The sequence below is a fragment of the Meleagris gallopavo genome, chromosome Z (genome assembly GCF_000146605.3).
Source record: "Meleagris gallopavo isolate NT-WF06-2002-E0010 breed Aviagen turkey brand Nicholas breeding stock chromosome Z, Turkey_5.1, whole genome shotgun sequence".
Taxonomy (NCBI): Eukaryota; Metazoa; Chordata; class Aves; order Galliformes; family Phasianidae; genus Meleagris; species Meleagris gallopavo.
The window spans coordinates 40,017,823-40,038,298 of record NC_015041.2 but is presented as its reverse complement, the minus strand read 5'-3'; the positions used below and the strand labels follow the sequence as shown (position 1 = coordinate 40,038,298).

The 20,476-nt window shown below is 37.2% G+C and overlaps 2 protein-coding genes across 2 annotated transcripts in view; both read left to right on the top strand.

Annotated features, from left to right (window-relative positions):
* The first annotated feature begins 32 nt into the window (after positions 1–32).
* NFIL3 (nuclear factor, interleukin 3 regulated) lies at positions 33–12,821 on the top strand. Its single transcript, XM_010725859.3, has 2 exons — positions 33–396; positions 8,876–12,821. The coding sequence occupies exon 2, from the start codon at positions 9,072–9,074 to the stop codon at positions 10,443–10,445; it is 1,374 nt and encodes a 457-aa protein (XP_010724161.1). The 5' UTR covers positions 33–396; positions 8,876–9,071; the 3' UTR covers positions 10,446–12,821.
* Positions 12,822–15,432: 2,611 nt separating this feature from the next.
* Positions 15,433–20,476, top strand: part of AUH (AU RNA binding methylglutaconyl-CoA hydratase) — a 124,169-nt gene continuing 119,125 nt past the window's right edge. The window contains exon 1 of the mRNA XM_031557419.1: positions 15,433–15,708. Coding sequence (XP_031413279.1) covers positions 15,433–15,708 — 276 coding nt within the window. The remainder of the gene's footprint in view (positions 15,709–20,476) is intronic.

Here is a 20,476-nt window from a genome sequence, read left to right as displayed (position 1 = left end):
GTGGCCGCCGCGTCTCGCAGCGTGGCTCCGAAAGCGCCGGGCGGCACGGCCCGGAGCTCGTTGTGTCCGGGCTGCGGCGGCAGACAAAGGGCCCGTGCTCAGCGGTGCATAGTGCCTGCGGGCGAGACACAGCCCCATCGCCATCCCCATGTTTTCGGCGTTCTCCTTACGTAACAAGCGAGTCAAAAATGGCTATTGCCCAATGGTGCTGTTTTGCCAAGTCACTTCGGTACTCCGTGGCACAGCGCTGCTCTGGGGTCAGGCCGTGCTTCGTGCTTTCCGGGAGCAATCCTGCGAGCGCTGCCTTAAGCGTTTGGCAGTTTTTTTATGTGTGTCCGTAAAGATCCTCCAACCAGAGAGAACTAGAATCACTCTTCGTGACCAGGACCTCTAAAGGTAATGTTAGCACTGCAAACACTTGCACTGTGTTTCATAGTAATTGCTGTAGATAGCAACAGTGAAGTATTCAAAAGTATTCAGTAAGTGCAGTAGTGTCAATAACATGCAAACTTTTCTGTCGCTTGCTGCTTGGTTGTGGGGGTCAAGTTCAGCTCTGATGGCAAACCCCTGCAGTTCTGTTAAGAGCAACAAGCAGTCTGATTTTTTTCCTTGTTTTTTTTTTTTGAGTTGAATGCTTGTTCTCAGCTGCATTGTGCTCGCTCCTGTGTGCGTAACCTACTTTGAGTCATTTTTGCCCTCCTCGGTAATTAATTCAATTCAGGGGGCAGTTTAAAACAGTGCTGTTCAGGGGCCAGTTTAAAACAAAACATCACTTTTACACTCCTTGTTCAATCAAAATGTTGACTTTGATAAGAAATGTGAATGACTAAGGTTTTGAGCTGTGACCTACCAACCCAGTTTAAGCCAACAAGCTTAAGGATTACTGAATAAAAGATCCTCAATATCACTGGCACTAAAAGATAACACTTCGTCACATAAATATGTCTATAACATGAGAGTTTTTGAAGTGCTAAACCTCTTTACAACGCTCTACCTTTCCATTTTTATTTCTATTTTTGACTCAATCTGTAGGGGACTCTTATTTATCCTTATCTATTCCAGCTTTGAGGGTTTGACTTTGGAGCTTCATGTTTCTGCTGCTGCTGTTGTTGTTGTAGTATTTTTTATTTTTTATTTTTTTTGGTAAAAAGAACAGATATGGAAAGTGTCAAAAACCTTAGAACCTTCCCATAAGCAATATGAACTTACTTAACTCTCCACACCTAACCTTTTCCTAAGGAAGAATGATGTTTCTTATGCTTGAGCAGAAGTTTGTTAAGTGTACAGACATTGTGTATGGCAATGCAAGTAGTGCACAGCCTGCAAAAGATACCAGTACCATGCTGGTTGTTTTTCTTTTTTTTTTTCCTAAATCTTTATCGTGAAATAAAAATCAGAAATAAACCTTTAGCTCATTTTAAATTGACTTATTTTAGCAGATAGTTATGCAAACTATGTTTATGCAATAGGTTTTTTTTCCAGACAGTAATCTTCCTGTTATAACATCACTATGATGCAATAACCTGAACAATAAAATTCTCTGTTTGTGTCTTATTACACACTGTTAAGCAATGTATCTGACTCATCAGCTTAATTGACTCTTCTAGGTGACCTTGCCATGATCATTACAGCCAGTTATGAGATACAAATGTGCTTAGGATACGTAATATAAAAAATATGCAAATAGATGGCCAATTGCTACAGTTTGCTCTGAGACAAAATGTCAGATGATTTCAGTTACAGTATTTTACAGCGTATGGAGGAAAAAAAAAATTTAAATTAGGGTGTGTAACTATCTAATACCAATAACAAGCATGACTGTCAAAAATAGGATTGCATAACCAAGGATATACTTGGGCTTGATTCAAAATGTGATGGAAGCAACATTCTTAAAAACTTCTTATATTGAGAGGTAGAGCTGAAGTGAATTATGATTGCCCTCCTTAGAAATCCTGTTGTTTTCTTTTTTCCTTATTCAACTGTAGAATTTAATTTCATATTTTGATGCTGAATCTGGTAACAGATAACACACAAACCTGTCCTATAGAAAGGCTCATTTAAGAACTTTTTTCATTTTTTGAGTTGTTCTATCTTGGTGTAATTTTCAATTTTCTCCTAATATACTTGAATAGTTACCAGTTTTACCAGTTTTTACCACAGAGATAGGTTAACTGCAGTGAAGCATGTGTCAGTGCAGCAAGAACTTCTCTAGGGAGTGGTGCATAACTAAAAAGAGCTCGGTGCATGTGGTGGTGCTCTTCAAATCTGGCCTGTCTTGTGGCATTGGAGCTCTGAAGGTTGCTATTTCTGTTTCGTTTGCAGTAAGTGGTAGTCGGTGTTTTACAGATTGTGTTTATTTCATGTTTGCACTTCAGTTATATAGCATGATACATGTTTAGAGTACCTGCTGGGATTAATTGACATAATTCTGCTGCTTTTAAGTAGCACTATAATAAATTTAGGTCAGCCAAAGGTCTGACCCATGCTTGGCATTTTAAGAACACAGTTCAATTGAAAAGAGCCATTTATTACCAGAATAATTAACAAGTGATTTTATATTTTTTAATGGTCCTTAATTAGGGGAACATAGTTCTTATTCCCAGAGCACTGTTACTGTTAAGTGATTGCTTTGCGCAGTGTAGTTTTTCCTACATCACATTGCTGTTGAAATGAGGAGAAATGTACTGTTACATCAATTCCTGCTGTTTCTATTGGGATTCTAGTGAAATTTTGGGAAGTAATATGATAGTAATGGAACAGGCTGCCCAGGGGGGTTGTGGAGTCTCCTTCTCTGGAGATATTCAAGTCTCGCCTGGACGCCTACCTGTGCGACCTGGTGTAGGGAACCTGCTTTGGCAGGGGGGTTGGTCTCGATTTCTAGAGGTCCCTTCCAACCCCTACAATTCTGTGATTCTGTGATAGTTAAATAAAGTGACATGATTTATATACACATATATACACCATATAGTATGTAAGTATAATTAAATATTTACATGAGTAGTACATGCATTTCTCAGTTTTAATTTTTCTCCTGACACTGAGTAGCATTCTTAGAAGTTGTTCCCCACACCCTATCCCTGCTTAAACAAGGGCAGCTAGTTCGGGGAAAAAAAGTTAAGCAGGTCTGGTACAATCATACAGTCTTCCTAAGAATATGTGAATCAGTATTGCACCTATTAACCTTGATTGACCTTTCTGACAAACTGCTACCTTTTAACATATGATTTGTCCCTCCAAAATAGTTTATTTTATTTGCACAATTTGTGTGATTTACCTTTGCGAAGCAAGCTCTATCTGAATGAATGAGTTTGTAATTATTAAGATAAACAGCAGCTTAAATAGCTATTGTAAAACAAAAAAATCTCTTGTGAAAAATTACGTATGACAATGAATTTATGGGTGCAGATTGGAGGTGGGTAATACAAAAATGCAGTACTGTTTTTGATTATATTATGAGCTTAGTCATTTTTTAAAGATGTGATTGAAAAATGTCATAATAAAAGAATGATTCTTGATGTTTCCATGGATTACGTTATTTAGACATGTACCATTACTTTCAATGAGCAAATCAACATTTTAGCAAAAATAGGTCATCTTGTACAAAGCTATCATCATCAGTGCTCCACTGACCTAATTACATGTTGATCCTGGAACCGTAAGCTCTTAAGATGTCCATGAAGTTCTAAGAAAAGGGAGCTCTGTGCAGGAGCAGTAGTCCTGTATTGCTCCTTGCTGTTGTAATGGATTCGTGGTCTATATGAATGTAACTATGTAATAGCAATAATTGGTGATAACATCCATATTGCTAATGCTTTTCCCTTCTGTGATGTTGGGTAACTTGTCCGTTACAGCATAAATTGCATTTTCTATTTTTTTAGAGAGCTTGAACTTAATTTGTTCTAAACTGCCTGGACCTTCTTGCCCAATAACTCATCCTAGGGACAGGATCACTCACTATTCCAGTGGAGGCAGCATTAAAGCTTTTCTTAAATAGGAACATAATCTTACAGACAAGACAAGGTGTGTTGAACAATATCACTGGAGATTGGAATTGGATTTGGGGGTTGTGTCTTCAGCTGGAGAGTATTTCCAAATTATTCTAAGCCTGACAGATGTAGAGAAACCTGTGGCTTAGTTTTTGTCTGGGAAAACCAGTAGTTGTAGAGTGGCTCACAGTAGAGGTTGAGTGGTTCCAAAGTGTTTAAGCGGTGTTAAAATATGTATTCGCTACTAAAACTTACAAACACACTTTGTCTCCTGTGTGAGCAATGTGGATGATTATCTTTCTTGTACCATGTAGAAGTCTTTAGATAGTTAGCAAATGTTTCTAAAACATTTGGGAGATGACAGTATGAAGTGTGTTCTTCAGTTTTTCAAAGTTTAGAGTACAATCTGGCATTTTGCTACTTGTGAGTGGGTTCTACACTAGCTTTTCTGATATGTAGACATGTTTTCAAAATAAATAACCTGTGACAGAATGACAGAAGAATAGCTCACAAGACCTATGCAAAATGTGGGAAACAGCAACTAAAAGCATGCACAGTCATTTATTAGTGTGAGCTTTTAATGTATTTTTAATGTATTTCTGCACTTTGCCATATAGTGGATAGAAATAAAGTCGTGGTTCTTTTTTAAAATATGAAGCTATATTTAAACTTTTTTTTCCTGTCTTGAAGGATTGTGGGATGCATTTGGCCACACAAAAGTGAAGTTTGTTTGACAGCAATCAATTGTTAGAAATAGTATTTAATTTTACTTGATAAGTCTATCAGAAGAATAAAATTAGTTTTCTTATTCCGGGATCTGTTTTGAAATATATGCTTGGAGAGAACATGAATTATTTTGATAAATACGAATAGTATTTTGATAAATGCGGATAAGTTACCACACAGAGTGACACGCAGTTACTCTGTGACATAATTTAAATATATGTGTGGAGATCTGTGTACATTCTCAAGAGCAGAACTGACTTGCGTAATTACATTACACGACATAGAGAAGCCAGATTGTGAACCTGTCCTTCAACCTTTTGAAATATTTCAGATATTACAACGTGAACACAGAAATCCCTAGGATCAGATCCTTAATGTACTATTTTGACTCAATCAGATCACTTAATTTATGTGCAGATCTCAAGAAATATTTTTCATGATTTCTATATGCATAATTTTTTGCTTCAGTACTATGAGTTCTGTAAAACAATCTCATTAATGCTTGGAACTGGGATTGTATCCTGCTTCTATTCAAGCCAATGGTGTAATTGCTGTGGGAGCAAGACTGGGTCTGTAGTTAATAGGGTTGAGTGTTATTGCATTGTTGAATTGGCTCTCAATGTCATTAACATCAACCAAGTGGAAAAAAAAAAAAATCAACAGTGACTAATGTAAGGCAGTGTTAAATGTTGGTTTTATAATAGTTTATGAGGGAGTAATAAAACAATTGAAAAATTAATCCTAAGGGAAAATATTGGAATTTGAAATATAGTCAGAGGAATAATTGCAGCTCATTAATTCATGTATAAGTATTGCCTTTTCCAGTGGAATAATAAAATGCAAGTGAAATGAAATGGTAGTTTTTATTGAAGGTGCTTTGCCATTGTCATCAGATGGAATTTACTTTGTTTACAAACTTAGTATTGGTCTGATCTACATGGAGAGGTATTAAAAAAACCAAAAACAAACAAACAAAAAAAAACAGGAACTCTTACTCCTGCTTGTAAAGCAGCAAGTCCAGTTATTGTGATATAAGAGCTCAAGTAAAAAGTGGAAATCACTAAATAAAGATTTATAGTAGTTTTGCTAGTTCACAGAAGTAATGGCATTAGAAGGAACTACATAAATAGCAATGTATGCTGTCAGTATGACTGTCACTGGGTTACACTTCTGTCTTTCACAGCCTTACTGATGGACTCTGGCTGGAAAAAAATATTGGCTAGAGCACAAAAAATACTGTTTTGATGCATAGATATATATGTAAATACATGCATAGGTGTAAACTTGCATACAGTCTGCATTCTGTCAATTTGTGACAGGAACAATGTATCTGGGAGGGGGACTGGCCGAAATAGGAGTTAATCAGTGCTAAATTGAGGAAATTGTTTGCTAGAATGGCCCAAACCATAGAGGCCATGTGAATTGAAGGATGCAAACTCTGTGCTTTTAGGTTTTAAGTGCGGCTCAGTGCCAGCATTGAGATTGTTTGAACGTGTCGTTGAATTTTTACTGATACACATACAGAATTGTATTAGTGGCAAATTATGTCATTAGTCTACATTCATTTGGAATAACAACAAACTTTTTGCTAATTATTTTTATCCATTGCTTTCAGTTCTTGTATTTTCCCTATATCATAGTGTTTGATAAACTTTGAGCTGGGAACTACACAGCCATGGGTTTTATCTTAGGACAGTCATGTTTAAGATTTCTACAGAGTGGAAGTGCAAGATTGGAGTATAAAAGGGGAAAAAAACACGTTTCTATTGAAGAGAAGATGTGTAGCATCATTCTTCCAGAAATAAGGATAAACCCTATGTTTTATAAGTACTTCCTTGCCACTGTTACTGTTTCAACTAAGTGTAGATGTTCCAGGGTATCTTGTAGCTGTGTTCTATACATAGAAAATAATGGCTCTCAAGTACTGTAAAATTCAGTTGGTTTCCTGCATTGGTAAGACCTTGAAATTCCAGAGTAGTAGTTTTTAACACTTTTAGCCTTGATAAAAGTTGATTGAGTTTCATATTAAGAGACAGGTGGTGATTTCTTAGGTACTCAGTATATGTTAAACTGCATATACTTCTATGTTGTAGAAGGTGGATGCATTTCCAAAGAAGTCTGTACGTTGTTTATAGCGCAGGTGAATAAGACTGATGATTAAGTATGACTATGGATCAGTAGCTGTGCATTCCCAATGCTGTGGGATAATGAAATTAAATCTCAGTATTTTTCTCCATGTTTTGTAAAACCACCTTACACAATATGAATATTTTACAAGAAATTCTGGTGACCTGTCTTATTTTATTTCTACTTTCTAATGTCCATGCATTATATATGTATATATATGGAATAAGTTACACAACATAGCACATTTGTGTTTATATATATATATATTTATATATATAAAACAATAGCAACATTTTATATTTATATAAAACAGATGTTTCTACATTGTGGAGCTTTTTTTTTTTTTAAACCTGATCCAACTGCTATTTAACTTGACAGAAATTTCCTTTTGACACCAGTTAAAAGTTTGGATCAGGATCTAGCTATGTAATTACTTTTTGTTTTACAAATACAGAAATTCATGTTGCTGCTCTTGCACTGAAGCGTTAGACAATGACTTTGATGTGGCTGGCTTCTAACTCTATTTTCCATTAAGTCTGTATTATTGAAAACAAATACTTACATGTCAGTAATTAACTATGGATTTTAGGAAATTGTACTTAGCTGTTCTATTAAATGTGCTGATTTTTTTGTGACAGAAGAGTTGTCGTGCTTTAATGGAACAGAACTCAGCTTGAAACCTGAGTCTTTATGACCCTGCTTTATTGTTATTACATCATTCACTTCTCTTTGCTTTCTGGAAAAGAGAAACTGGCAGAATAGGATTAATTAATTCTTTTGTAACTTTCCAAACTGATAATACTGAAATTAGTATCAATAGCAATTATAAAAATATTTCTGATAAATAGTGATACTAATTTCAAGTTGCTTATCTGTTATTGTACAGGCAAGAATCAGTGCTGACGCAATAGTAAGTGCTATACAAACAATTTGTATGCTACATTCATTTTACCAGGAGCATGACTGACTGGAAAATGAGATAGTGAGAAGCTGTATCTCAGGTCAAGATCTAATGATAAAGTATTTTTTGCTTTAAGAGGGACTAAATTTTAAAAGAAGTCATTTAAATGCTGAGTTCGTTTTTAATGATCAGAGTGTTTTAAGCTAAATGTTAAGCTAGTTTTCTTTGCTAGTGGCAAAACTTTTACATCTAAACTTTCACTTCAGTGTAAACACCGCTTTTCAAGGATGCGCGTGCCTCAGAAGTATTAAACTTTACTTTGATATAACAAAACTACTTATCAAATTATGTTAATGTTTATTCTTTAATGTATTTTTCAACACTGGCTTTAATATTTTTTTTGTAAGAGATAAGAAAAAAAAATTACCCAATGCATTTTCTTCATCAGATTTTTTAACAGGCAGATGTCAAAATTTTGTTTGTTTACTTGTTTGAGTCAGTATGATTGATTAAAAAAAAAAAAAGCATGTTAAAACCCCATATATGTGAATAAACATTTGTATTTAGGTATATATATCTGTTCATATTATTTACAGGGTACAAAACCAACCATTACATCTTTAATAGCCTCAATGGATAGTGCTGTGATTTTAAGACAATAGAAAGCACTCCAGTATCTCTAAATCAATTTAAGTTATTTTTTAATCCATGAAGAACTCACATGCAGAGCATTTCTAAGTCAGGCACCACAGCTGTCTTCAGAAGGGATGTTTTAATGTAGAAGAACAGGATACTTTTCAGTGCTGCTCATCAGTGTGCCTAGTGTCTTGCAGTGTTAAGTATTAGAGGTTTAAGTTGGTCAGTGATACCGCAAAATGTTCTGTCATTACATTATGGTAGCATCAAAACCCACTTTTTAAATTGATTTTATTTTTTCCTCTTTGGATCACATTGTATTTGCTTTGGAAGCAAATCTGCTACCTAGGTAGAGTGCAGAGTATTAGTTGCTTCAGCATTGATCCTCCTTCAGGCAACAGCAGGTTTAACAAACATAGTGCTACTATTTTAAAAGTTACTTTTGCGTTCTCCAAACCAGTGGTTTCTAAATAGTAATCAACCTCTCTGCTTTTTCCAGGTTCTCTTTTTTCCCAGAAGATTCCTGTTGGCTCTACCAAAAAATTGGATCTGGGCCCTTTTGTTTGAAACTATGAAACAAACAGAAGAATGTGTGTGGATTTAAAACTATTGTATTTATCAAGTTGTGGAGTGAGAAGTACTGGAGAAATAGCTTGCTCTATTGCTCACTGTAGATCTACTACAAATTGTTTCTGATGCAGCTGAGAAAAATGCAGACCCTTAAAAAGGAACACGGACCTGTTGACACAAGTAGCAACGTGGACAAAATCATGGTACTTAAATCTACTTTAGCAGAAGTGTCTGAAGAGTTGCCTACAAATGAAGATATACTACTTACTGAAGCAAGTAGTGGAAAAAGCAAATCTTCGGCTTGTCGGAGAAAGCGAGAATTCATTCCGGATGAAAAGAAAGATGCTATGTATTGGGAGAAAAGGCGGAAAAATAATGAAGCTGCCAAAAGATCTCGTGAAAAACGACGACTGAATGACCTTGTCTTAGAGAACAAACTAATTGCACTGGGAGAGGAGAATGCCACTTTGAAGGCGGAGCTACTTTCGTTGAAGCTAAAGTTTGGTTTAATTAGTTCTGCAGCCTATGCCCAAGAGATACAGAAACTCAGTAGCTCAACAACTGTGTATTTCCAAGACTATCAAAGTTCCAAACCAAATATTAACTCATTTGTAGATGAACATGAACCATCTGTAGTTGGTAGCAGTTGTATTTCTGTCATTAAGCATTCTCCTCAAAGCTCTATGTCAGATATGTCTGAAATGTCATCAGTAGAGCATGCTCAAGCAAGCTGTATACAAAGCAACTGCAGAAGTCCTGAAAATAAGTTCCAGATTATAAAACAGGAGCCCATGGAATTAGAGAGAGAGCCAAGAGATGACAGAGGTTCATACAAAGCATCCATATATCCAAACTACATGGGAACTACCTTCAACATGTACTCACATTCTCCTCCTCTCTTGCAAGTTAATAGGTCCTCCAGTAATTCCCCTAGAACTTCAGAAACTGATGATGGAGTTGTTGGAAAGTCATCTGATGGAGAAGATGAGCAGCAGGTTCCTAAGGGTCCAATCCATTCTCCAGTTGAACATAAAAATGTTCATGCAACAGTTAAAGTTCCAGAAGTGAATTCTTCTGCTTTGCCTCACAAGCTTCGAATTAAAGCCAAAGCCATGCAAGTTAAAGTGGAAGCGATGGATAATGACTATGATGCCACACAGAAATTGTCATCACCTATTGATATGTCCTCAAAAAGACATTTTGAGCTTGAAAAACATGGTGCACAGAACTTGGTGCATTCTTCTCACACTCCTTTCTCAGTTCAGGTGACAAACATCCAAGACTGGTCACTCAAACCAGAACTCTGGCATCAAAAAGAACTCAATGTAAAAATTCAGAATGGTTGCAAAACTGGAGTTGAAATAAAAGACAATGTCTACAATGTCTCGGAGTCTGAGAACCTGTATTTGAAGCAGGGCATAGCAAACTTGTCTGCAGAGGTTGCTTCACTTAAAAGACTTATAACTACACAACAAATTTCTGCATCAGACTCTGGTTAAATTACTACTGAGTAAAGGCTTATTGTTTAAAAAGATGTCATTTGCAGTAGATAAATGTTTTGTATTATACTGAATTTTCACTGGACCTGTGATGTCATTTCACTGTAATGTTCACATAACATCTGATTGGTGTCTTTTCGTGCACAAATTATAATGAAGACTAGGTTGTGTCATGATCACTATGCCTTGTGTATAGTCAAGTAGCCTGTACAAAGGCTGTATATAGTGAACTTCTTTTGTTGTTCTACTATAAAGTGTGTAAGTTACCAGTTAAAATAAAATATTGGTGACAAACACAGGACATCTACTCTAGTTGATTAAACTTGTAAATAAGTTGTTAATTAAAAAAATGGCTTTTTCTTACACTGTGCTCAACTTCACTTACATGTTTGGTTTTTACAGCTTAACTTAACCAAATTACAGTTTACAACATATGTAAACGTTCTGGCCACTTTTTTCTGTAACAATTTTTTTTTTTAGAGGAGAAGTGGATATTTATAAATGAAACATAACAGTTCATAGCCTTAGCCTTCTTTATATTATTTGTTAGTGTAAATTAACCAAAAATCACGTGAAATCTAACACATTAATTCTAAAAGCAACAACTTTTTTTTCACCTCCTTTCTCAAATGAGAATATTTTGAATGGTTTATTGTGACAAACCGTTTTTTTCAATATTATAATGATGTTTTAGATGATATTAGCTATATTGTATTTGTGCATCTTTTAAGTTCTTCAAAGCCTTGCACTAATAAAATTGGATGCCACCATCTTTGTCAGAGGGTTGTTTGTGTGTGCAGGGAGTGCAGGCATGGAAAGGAATATGCACAGATGCTTTTACAGAGCTTTGTCCCTCTTGCATTCCATGGTTCTTTTTACAACAGAGCATTTTTACAATGTTCACGTGAAGGATAGGATTTCTGGATCTGTGGACTCTGTGCTCTATTAGGCAAATATCTACACGGGGGCAGGCAGGCAGTAGCAGAATCATTAGAAGATCATTTGCTATTGTAGATCCATTGTGGGATATAATGCAAGAGTTAAATGAAACTTGCAACCAATTTGGCTTCAGTTTCAATGTCTTAATTGAACTGGAATACCTTGGCTTAGTACAGGGCATTTTGCAATAATTTCTTATGTAAAACAGTACATGGAGAACTGTACAACTCTGATATTAAAGTTTATGCAGATGATGAGTTCTTCTCTTGATGACTTTAATGTTCTTCATCTTTGAGAAGAAACACTGAACCATGGATACTAGAATTGCATTATATATCCTGTGTTTGGCTTTCCAAAGCCTTTACTTACAGATTAAAAGTAAGTTATAAATGCAACATAAATTTGGCAGAAGTGCTTTTCACGCTAATTCCACCTTCTTTTAAAGTACCAATAAATCAGACTAACAAATAAACACTTCCTGAAAAGGCTTTTTACTACTTGCCATGCTGTATAATAGAATCTTACCATACACTTAAAATACTAATTAATAGTAGTGGTTTTTAAATTCATACTTGACTTGAGTGAGAGGAATTTTGTCGATTTTTTGGGGATATGAAAAGGAGACTTGAGTTACTCCTGATAGCTCTGAAGCTTGGTCCAGCAGTCAAGGCAATGGCAAAACTCTCTGATGTCAGCAAGGCCAGGATTTGATGCTGTTATCTTTTAAGATGCTGATGATTCACAGTCATGTTCTGGGTGAACCTTGTCACAGACATCACTGATACTTTTTGAGTTTTTTTGAGCCTTCTAACTGCTGTGCTGTATTTGTGGCATTCAGAGCTGATAAACTGTTATTCTTTTTTCATGCCTTAATAATACAATAGACCCCGTAGTTGGGCTCTGTATGTATTTGGTAATTAACATAGATGACATTTCAATGTTACTGAAAATAAGCTCAGGATTACTGCATGAAATGTAAAAATTTGCATTGAATGATGGGGATATGAAACATGAGGCAGTGGTTGCTACTGGCTCTTTGCTTGCTAAGTATCTTCTGTAAGCAACAACAAAATTCTTTAAGTATTTTGCATATTATTTATCACATGTAATGTGTTCAAAGAGAGGACTTAAAACTCTCAGTGTTGCCATCTGTGTAAGCCTAAATCTTGTTTTTTTCCATTTCTTGTTACAGTTGTTTGTCATTATGGAAGAATGTTGTCCTCCTTCTAGCTCATTATATATTTTGTGTATCTGTTTTGTGCAATTAATACTTAACAGTAATGATGTAGTTAATTTGTTGAAGGATGTCATTGCAAGAAAGTTATAGCATGGAGCTTAGGAGCACAATCAGATGTTATTTATACACCCTTTATACCTTAGTGTTATGCTTCATTTGAAGAAACAAATAAATAATTTGTCTTTTGTTGAAAACCAGAACTAATAACAACATGGTTTTTTATTACATTCATTGCGTCAGTCCAACGCGTGTTAGCAGGTGTTCTTTCTCTAGTTCTGCAGCTGATGACAGATCTTATACTGAAGTTAACTACTTCTATGGCCAGAATTCAGAGTAGTAGGCATGGACTGAAAGTAGAGCATGGGTGGTACATACAAAGCCAGACTCCTGACTACAGTTTGTCTAGATGAATCTCATCTGAGGCAAGTGTGGTGTAGCTGGCCTACTCATGAAAGCGCTCATCATCTGCACCCATTGTCAGCCTGCTCTTCTTCAGCATGTGGCATCGAGGAAGAGCCGCACTGAGTGGGGGAAGGGAAAGAACACAGTGAGACCCTGGCCTCCAGCTTTCAGGTGGCACTTAGTATTACTCATGAGCAGAGGAACTGGAGAATCAAATGGCTCTGCGCTACTGAGTCAGCCTCTAAGAAAAGGGTATCTTTGGCTGATCTACTAATCACTCCATTGGAAGTCTGAGGGTTTGTTGGAGCATAAAATGGGCTTTACCTAAGTTGGATATAAAGTGGTATCACATCCTGTTAGGTTATAAAAGCTCTTTTAAGCTTAGTGATTAGCTGAGAAAACATAAAAACATGCTGAGAGTGGAATCTTTCCCATGCAAACAATTTTTTAGAAAGCTGAAAAATGACTGTAAAGTATGCCTTCATTTAGGAATATTAGAGAAAATCATGCATGCAAAATGGAAACTCTAGAGAATTATCAGTATGAATTACTTATTTTTGATGCAAACATAGGAACTAATCATGCTAGATAAGTTTGGCTAGTCCTGAATCTTGCCTGTGACAATAATATAAATGTCTTCATTGAAAGTTTTAAAAGCGAATGCTGAATAACTGTTTTTTTCCTAGTAATATCAGCTGGTGGTTAATCAATACTGTCTGTTATGAGAGTCAGCTCCTCTGTTATATCTGCCTAAATTTTATTAGAAAAAAACACAATATATTCTCATGTTCCACCAGCACCTATATTTTTGTAGGTACAAAGATTAAAGGTGGATGTACGCATACCTACATCAGTCCTATACATTCAGGGTTTTCTGAATCTCTTGAATCTTCTGCCTTCATTAAAAAGAAGGCTGGAGGCCATTGTGCAGATGGAAAACTATGATATAATCACCATCATGGCAGTGTGGTGGGATGACCCAAGCGGCTGGAGTGCTGTGACTACCAACTTTTCAAAAAGGCAGGAAGGGCGGTGGTGTGGCCCTCTGTTAAGAAAAAATGTGAATGTCTGGAAAGTAATGATGTTGATGATAGAGTTAAGAGCTTATGGGTCAGAATCAAAAGGAAGGCCAATAAGACTGACATTATTCTGGGAGTCTGCTACAGGCCACCCAACCAGGATAAAGAGGTGGGTAAGATACTTTAATAGACAGTTGGGTGAGGTCTCATGGTCTCTACCCTTTGTTCTCTCAGGGGACTTCAACTTCCCAAACATCTGCTGGATTTATAATACAGCAGAAAGAGGACAGTCTTGGAGGTTCCTTGGAGTGTATGGGGGATAACTTCCTGACAGAGATGGTGAGGGAGCAAACAAGAGGAAGCAAAATCCTGGACCTGCGGCTTCTTAACAGAGAAGATCTTATTGGGGATGTAAATGTTGGAGGATGTCTGTGGCAAAGTGATCATGAAATTATACATTTTTTAATCCCTGTTAAAGCAGAACTGCCACCTTGGACTTCTGGAGGGCACACTTTGGTCTCTTTCAGACCATAGTTGAGAGACTCCCTTGGGAGGTAGTTCTAGAGGGCTTGGGAGCCCAGGAAGGCTGGGAATACTTGAAGGAAGTAATTTTAAAGGTGCAAGAGCTGACCATCCCCAAGTCATGAGAGATGAGCTGATAGGGAAGGAGACTGGTCTGGCTGAATAGAGAGCTTTGGCTGGAATTCAGGAATAAAAGGAAAGTTTACGTTCTTATGGAGAGGGGGCAAGCAACTGGTGAGGATTACAAACATGCAGTAAAGCTTTGCAGGGAGAAAATTAGTAAGGCCGAAGCTCAACTGAACTTGATCACTAAGGTGAAAGACAACAATAAATATTTCTAGAAATATTAACAGCAAGAGGAAGGCTAGAGAGAATCTTGATACCTTGTTGGACGCAGAGGGGAACACGATGACCAAGGATCAGGATAAGGCTGAGGTACTTCGTAGAATCATAGAATTGTTCAGGTTGGAAAAGACCTATAAGATCATCAAATCCAACCACAGCCTAACCATACTACCCTAACAATCCTCTGCCAAATCATGTCCCTGAGCACAGCGTCCAAATGGTTTTTAAACACATCCAGGGATGGTGATTGAACCACCTCCCTGCGGAGCCTATTCCAGTGCTTAACAACCCTTTCTGTAAAGAATTTTATTCTGATATCCAACCTAAACTTACCCTGGTGCAACTTAAGACCATTTCCCCTTGTCAGTGCCTTATTTGGCTCAGTCTTTAATAGTAAGATAGTTGTTCCCTGGGCACACAGGCCCTTGTGCTGGAAGAGACGGGTGGGGAACAGAATAGGCCCAGCATTATCCATGATGACATGGTTTTGGACCTGCTCTGAAAGCTAGACACTCACAAGTGCATGGGGCCAGATGGATTGCACCCTAGAGTGCTGAGGGAGTTAATGGATGTGGTTGCCAAACCACTCTCCATCATCCTTCGACAGCCCTGGCTAACTGGGAATGTCCCGGTGGACTGGAGACTGGCAAGTGTGATACCGATCTTCAGAAATGGCCAGAAAGATGATCCTGGTATCTACAAACCTATCAGTCTCACCTTGGTGCCAAGGAAGGTCATGGAACAGATAATCTCAGAAGCCATTACTAATCAATTGAAAGTCAACCAGGGATCAGGCCCAGTCAGACAGCATGGGTTTATGAATTGTAGATCCTGTTTGACAAATCCAATTTAGTCCTATGACAAAGTTACCAACTTAGTGGATGAAGGTAAGGCTGTTGATGTGATCTGCCTGGACTACAGTAAAGCTTTTGACACTTTCCCGCACAGTGTCATTGTAGAGAAGCTGACTGCTCATGGTTTGGATGGGTGTATGCTCCGCTGGGTGAAATGGTGGACAGTGGGGCCCAAAGAACTGTGGTCAATGGAATTAAATCCAGTTGGCAACCAGTTGTGTGGCTGGAAAGCTGCCTGACAGAAGGGGACCTTGGTGTTCTGATGGACAGTCAGCTGAACATGAGCCAGCAGTGTGCCCAGGTGGCCAAGAAGGCCAATGGCATCCTGGCTTGTATCAGGAATGGTGTGGTGAGCAGGAGCCCCTGCACTCAGCACTGGTGAGGCCTCAAGTTCTGTGTTCAGTTTTGGGCACATTAGTACAGAAAGGACATTAAGGAGCTGGAGCAGGTCAAAAGAAGGGCAACAAGGCTGGTGAAGGACTTGGAGAATATGCTCTACGAGGAGTGACTGAAGGAGCTGGGGCTGTTTAGTCTGGGGAAGAGGAGGCTGAGGGGAGACCTTATTGCTCTCTTCCAATATCTGAAAGGTGCTTATGGCGAGAGCGGGGTTGGTCTCTTCTCACTGGTGACAGGTGACAGGATGAGGGGAAACGGCCTCAAGTTGTGCCAGGGTAAGTGTAGGTTGGATATCAGGAAAAAGCTCTGTACAGAAAGGGTAGTTAAGCCCTGGGATAGGCTCCCCATGGTGGTGGTTGAATCACCATCTCTGGATGTGTTTAAAAACTGTTTGGATGTGGTGCTCAAGGACGTGGTTTAGTGGAGGGTTGTTAGAGTTAGTTTAGTATGGTTAGGTTGTGGTTGGACTTGATAATCTTTGAGATCTTTTTCAACCTGGGAAATTCTATGATTATATGTCATAGAAATGTCAGAAATGTAATGTCAGAAGTATAAGAACGAAGATGCATTAATTGGCAGCTACACCAGTGATTAAACAGTGAGTCTCTGCAAAGATTCAATATAGAAGGCACTTTTAACTTCAGCAAACTAAAACAAGTGAAGGTAACTTGTCTTCTTAGCACTGTGTGTGAAAACTATATACTCTTCTGAAAAACACTGTGTAATCTATCTCCTTCGGCCAAGGCTAGTACTGCAAATGCTTTATATATGAAATTTTATTAACTGAATAGTAGGCCTTCATTTTTAGTATCTTTGTAAGCATTACACAAATTTGACATAGAATATTAATATAACATCATCTAACCAAGAACTGATATTTGTCTATAGCTTAATATTGTCCTAGAAGAAGTGTCTTAGAAAATCATTTTTGGTTTTAGGCTATATTATTTTATCCTGAGAGTGTGGATTTTATGTTCAACAGAGGTCTTTTTATTTTCTGCTATCCACTTAAGATGGCACAGATTCAGGTGAGAAAAGGCCTAGACATGAAACAATAAGATATACATACTGCATACACCCTGTATAAAATATCTGTAGCAGTGGAATGTCTTTTTAGCCAATTCTCTTACTAAAAAATAGCAAAAAATTGTAATATGGGGTGGTTTCCTGAGATGGCCACTATTTGGGGTAACAAGAAATAATGAAAATGTAATTATTACAGACTATTAGTCATATAATGGTCTAGGTCATAAGGGACCTTAAAGATCACTAGTTCCAACCACTCTTCATGGGCAGGTACACTTCCAATGTAGATTGAGTTGCTCAGTTATCCATATCCACATTTAGCAACTTAATTCAAAAAACACAAGCCTAAATACTACTTTTACAAGAATTCCTTGGATCTCTGAAATCCACCCTGACCTACTATGATGTAATAAGTATTTTTTTACACACTAAGTAAAATGATTCTTGGACATTCTCTTTTCCATAAAACTTAAAAAGGTAAGAAGATAAAATGGTAAAACTCCAAGTACATAAGTAAAGCATGTTGTTCATGCTTACGGAAGATGAATTGTTACCACTCAGAAATTTCAGAATTTCTGAAAAAATATATTTGTTATTGAGAAACTATATACACAGGATTAAGCTTCTGCTTTTATTTTATTTTATTTTTTTATTTTGTATGTTAGTTGGTTACTTTTTATGAAAAGGCTTTCAGCAATTCCTTTACAGTATGAACTATTACCCAGTAGATTCAATGGTTGCTTACTTTTGTGAAAAGCCTAGTAAACATACATTACTTTTATTAACTGCATCTTCAAAATACCTGTAAGAACATGATGAGAGCACTTTGTATTTGAAAAGTATATTCCTCCTAGATTTGAAATATGAACTCAAATCCATGCAACAGAATTATTGTAACCTAGTGTTCAGTAAGTCAACATAAATATGATGACAGTTTTTACTAAGCGGGCTTCTAGACAGTTTGTCAAATGAAAATATTTGTTCTAACCAATTGTGGCTGGTAGCTGAATTTTTCTGTCAGAATGTTGTGATTTCCCAAGGAAATATTCATTCCTACAGGCTATGCATTATCCGTAATACTCACACAATGCTGATTTTCAAAATTGTTAAGTACCATCATCTTTATATCTGATTTTATTATCTACCAACATGCTAGAAATGAAGTCTGGAGGCAAAATACAGGCACCTAGTTCAGAAGTTCTGAACCTAACTCTAGCCCAATACTCTTAAAAATATACAGTGTGGTTCAGCATTGCTCTTTGCAATATCTTTCCTGTTGACTGCTTTCTAAAGGTTTGGATCTTTTCCTTAGATGTCTGGAGTAAATAATACCCAGCTTTAGACAACCAAGTTGCTTTTTTTTCATGTAATACAGCCTTGTAAACATAAGTTATTTTAAGTCAATTGTGTATTATGTCTATGAAGTCAGTGAATACTTGATGGAATGCTTTTTCCTTACTGAAATATTCATGAAGCTAATTTTCAACAATCAACAAAATCGAGTCATGTTTTTGAAAAACAATATCTTTCCATATCTGTATGTTGAATGCAAACAAAAAGAATCCTAAAATAGAAGTGATCAGATTCACTTTTTGTACTTGCTTCTGATCTTATGAGAATTTGGAGCCCTAGTCAGACAGCAAGTGAATAGCTCCCTTTTTATTACTCTGATTTCAATTATCAGCCAGGGAGTATACAATACTGAACTTGATACTGAATTTGGAACACAACCCTGACCACAGAAAACACTCAAATTTCTGAGGGTGATTTCATTTAATATAATTCGCCAATATCTCAAAATCTTATTAATAAGTAAGTTTCCAGTTTCCTCCCAAAATTTACTTCATTTCCTACATGTTCTGGTTGATATTTTCATGCTGTACACGTGAAAACATCAGTATGTACCTGTATTAAATACACTGAAGTCCATCAGATCATAATTTGGTTTGATCACTATTTTGGGAACCATACTAATAGTTACAATCTTCACTCTAAGGAGAATTTTAATTCATAAGGAATTCTTTCTGGATATTGATTTTGGCTTTGAATTTTAAAAAATAACCTTATCCAGGAGATTAAAAACAACAATAACAACAAAAAAAGACATCTACAAATGCCTTTTGAGTATCTCATGCAACACTTAGCATTTCACATGAGCAACTTACAGGATGACATAACCTCAGCTCCAGTGGAGAGGGATGTACAACTTGAATTGCATAGTGTAATTTCAAAAAATGCACAGTGACAGCTAGATAAATGGATGGAAAGAGACATTGGACACTGACTTCCTTATCCATCTGGAAGTGGAGACTAGCAGTGGGAAAAAGAGCACCCACAAAAGACATATAATCTCTCTCCGTAATGCACTCTGAGAAGCAGGCCATTGGAAGAAAGCCCCACGGTCAAAATCAGCTTTATTCATGAACAAGAAGCTCTCTAGATCTATCAGGAGGGTCTACAAAAAACCAAGATTCTAGAAATCCTGCCCATGCAGGGAACGAAGGCATGCAATTTAAATACCTATTTCCTCTTTCCCCTCAGATCTGAAGTTTGGGATCATCTCTGGAGTCCAATCACACGTCTATTTAGAAAGGACTTGCTACTTTCTTAAGTCAGGTCCGGATGACGAAGGTGGTGGTTGTGCTTGTCATAAATATATATTAGCCTAATGGCTGGAGTATTTGCAGAGGAAACCCTTGCCCTTCTCAGCTTGAGGCTTCTAAAAACCTTATCTCCTGTCTCTCTCCTAGGAAAGCCCTGTCAGCACCAGACTAGCTGTGATGTAGGCTGGAAGCTATCCCCACCCTTCCTGTGAAAGCTTTTCTCCTGCAAAATAAGAAACACAAGGAGCATTCAGAACAAAAGTAATAGTGTAAGAGTTGTTATTGATTACATAGCCAAGAGTTAGTTGAGCTCGAAGAGTCCCTGTTCTAATGCGCATTTCCCATGGGGCTCAGGCAGAAATGAAGCTTACTCTTGAATTCTTGTTATGTTGTTCAGTGGATAGGTTTGTAACAAAGAGATGCGAGATTCAGGTCATGGCAGCACTGCTGCTGTGATGGACAACTGGGAATGTGGGAATCAGGGTGCTGGGCAGCTGCTGGCATTGCCAGCATTGGAGCTTGAGAGCTTCTGGAGCTTAAAATCCAAATAGCATTGTCTTGGGTGTTCTGCCAAAATTCGTGCGTAGGAATGGCAGTTTTCCACTGGATCTAGCTTGAATTCTTCTTAAAGCTGCGTAGCTATAAATGAATTCAAGTAAATACTTCTTCTTTTTTCTTTTTTTCTTTT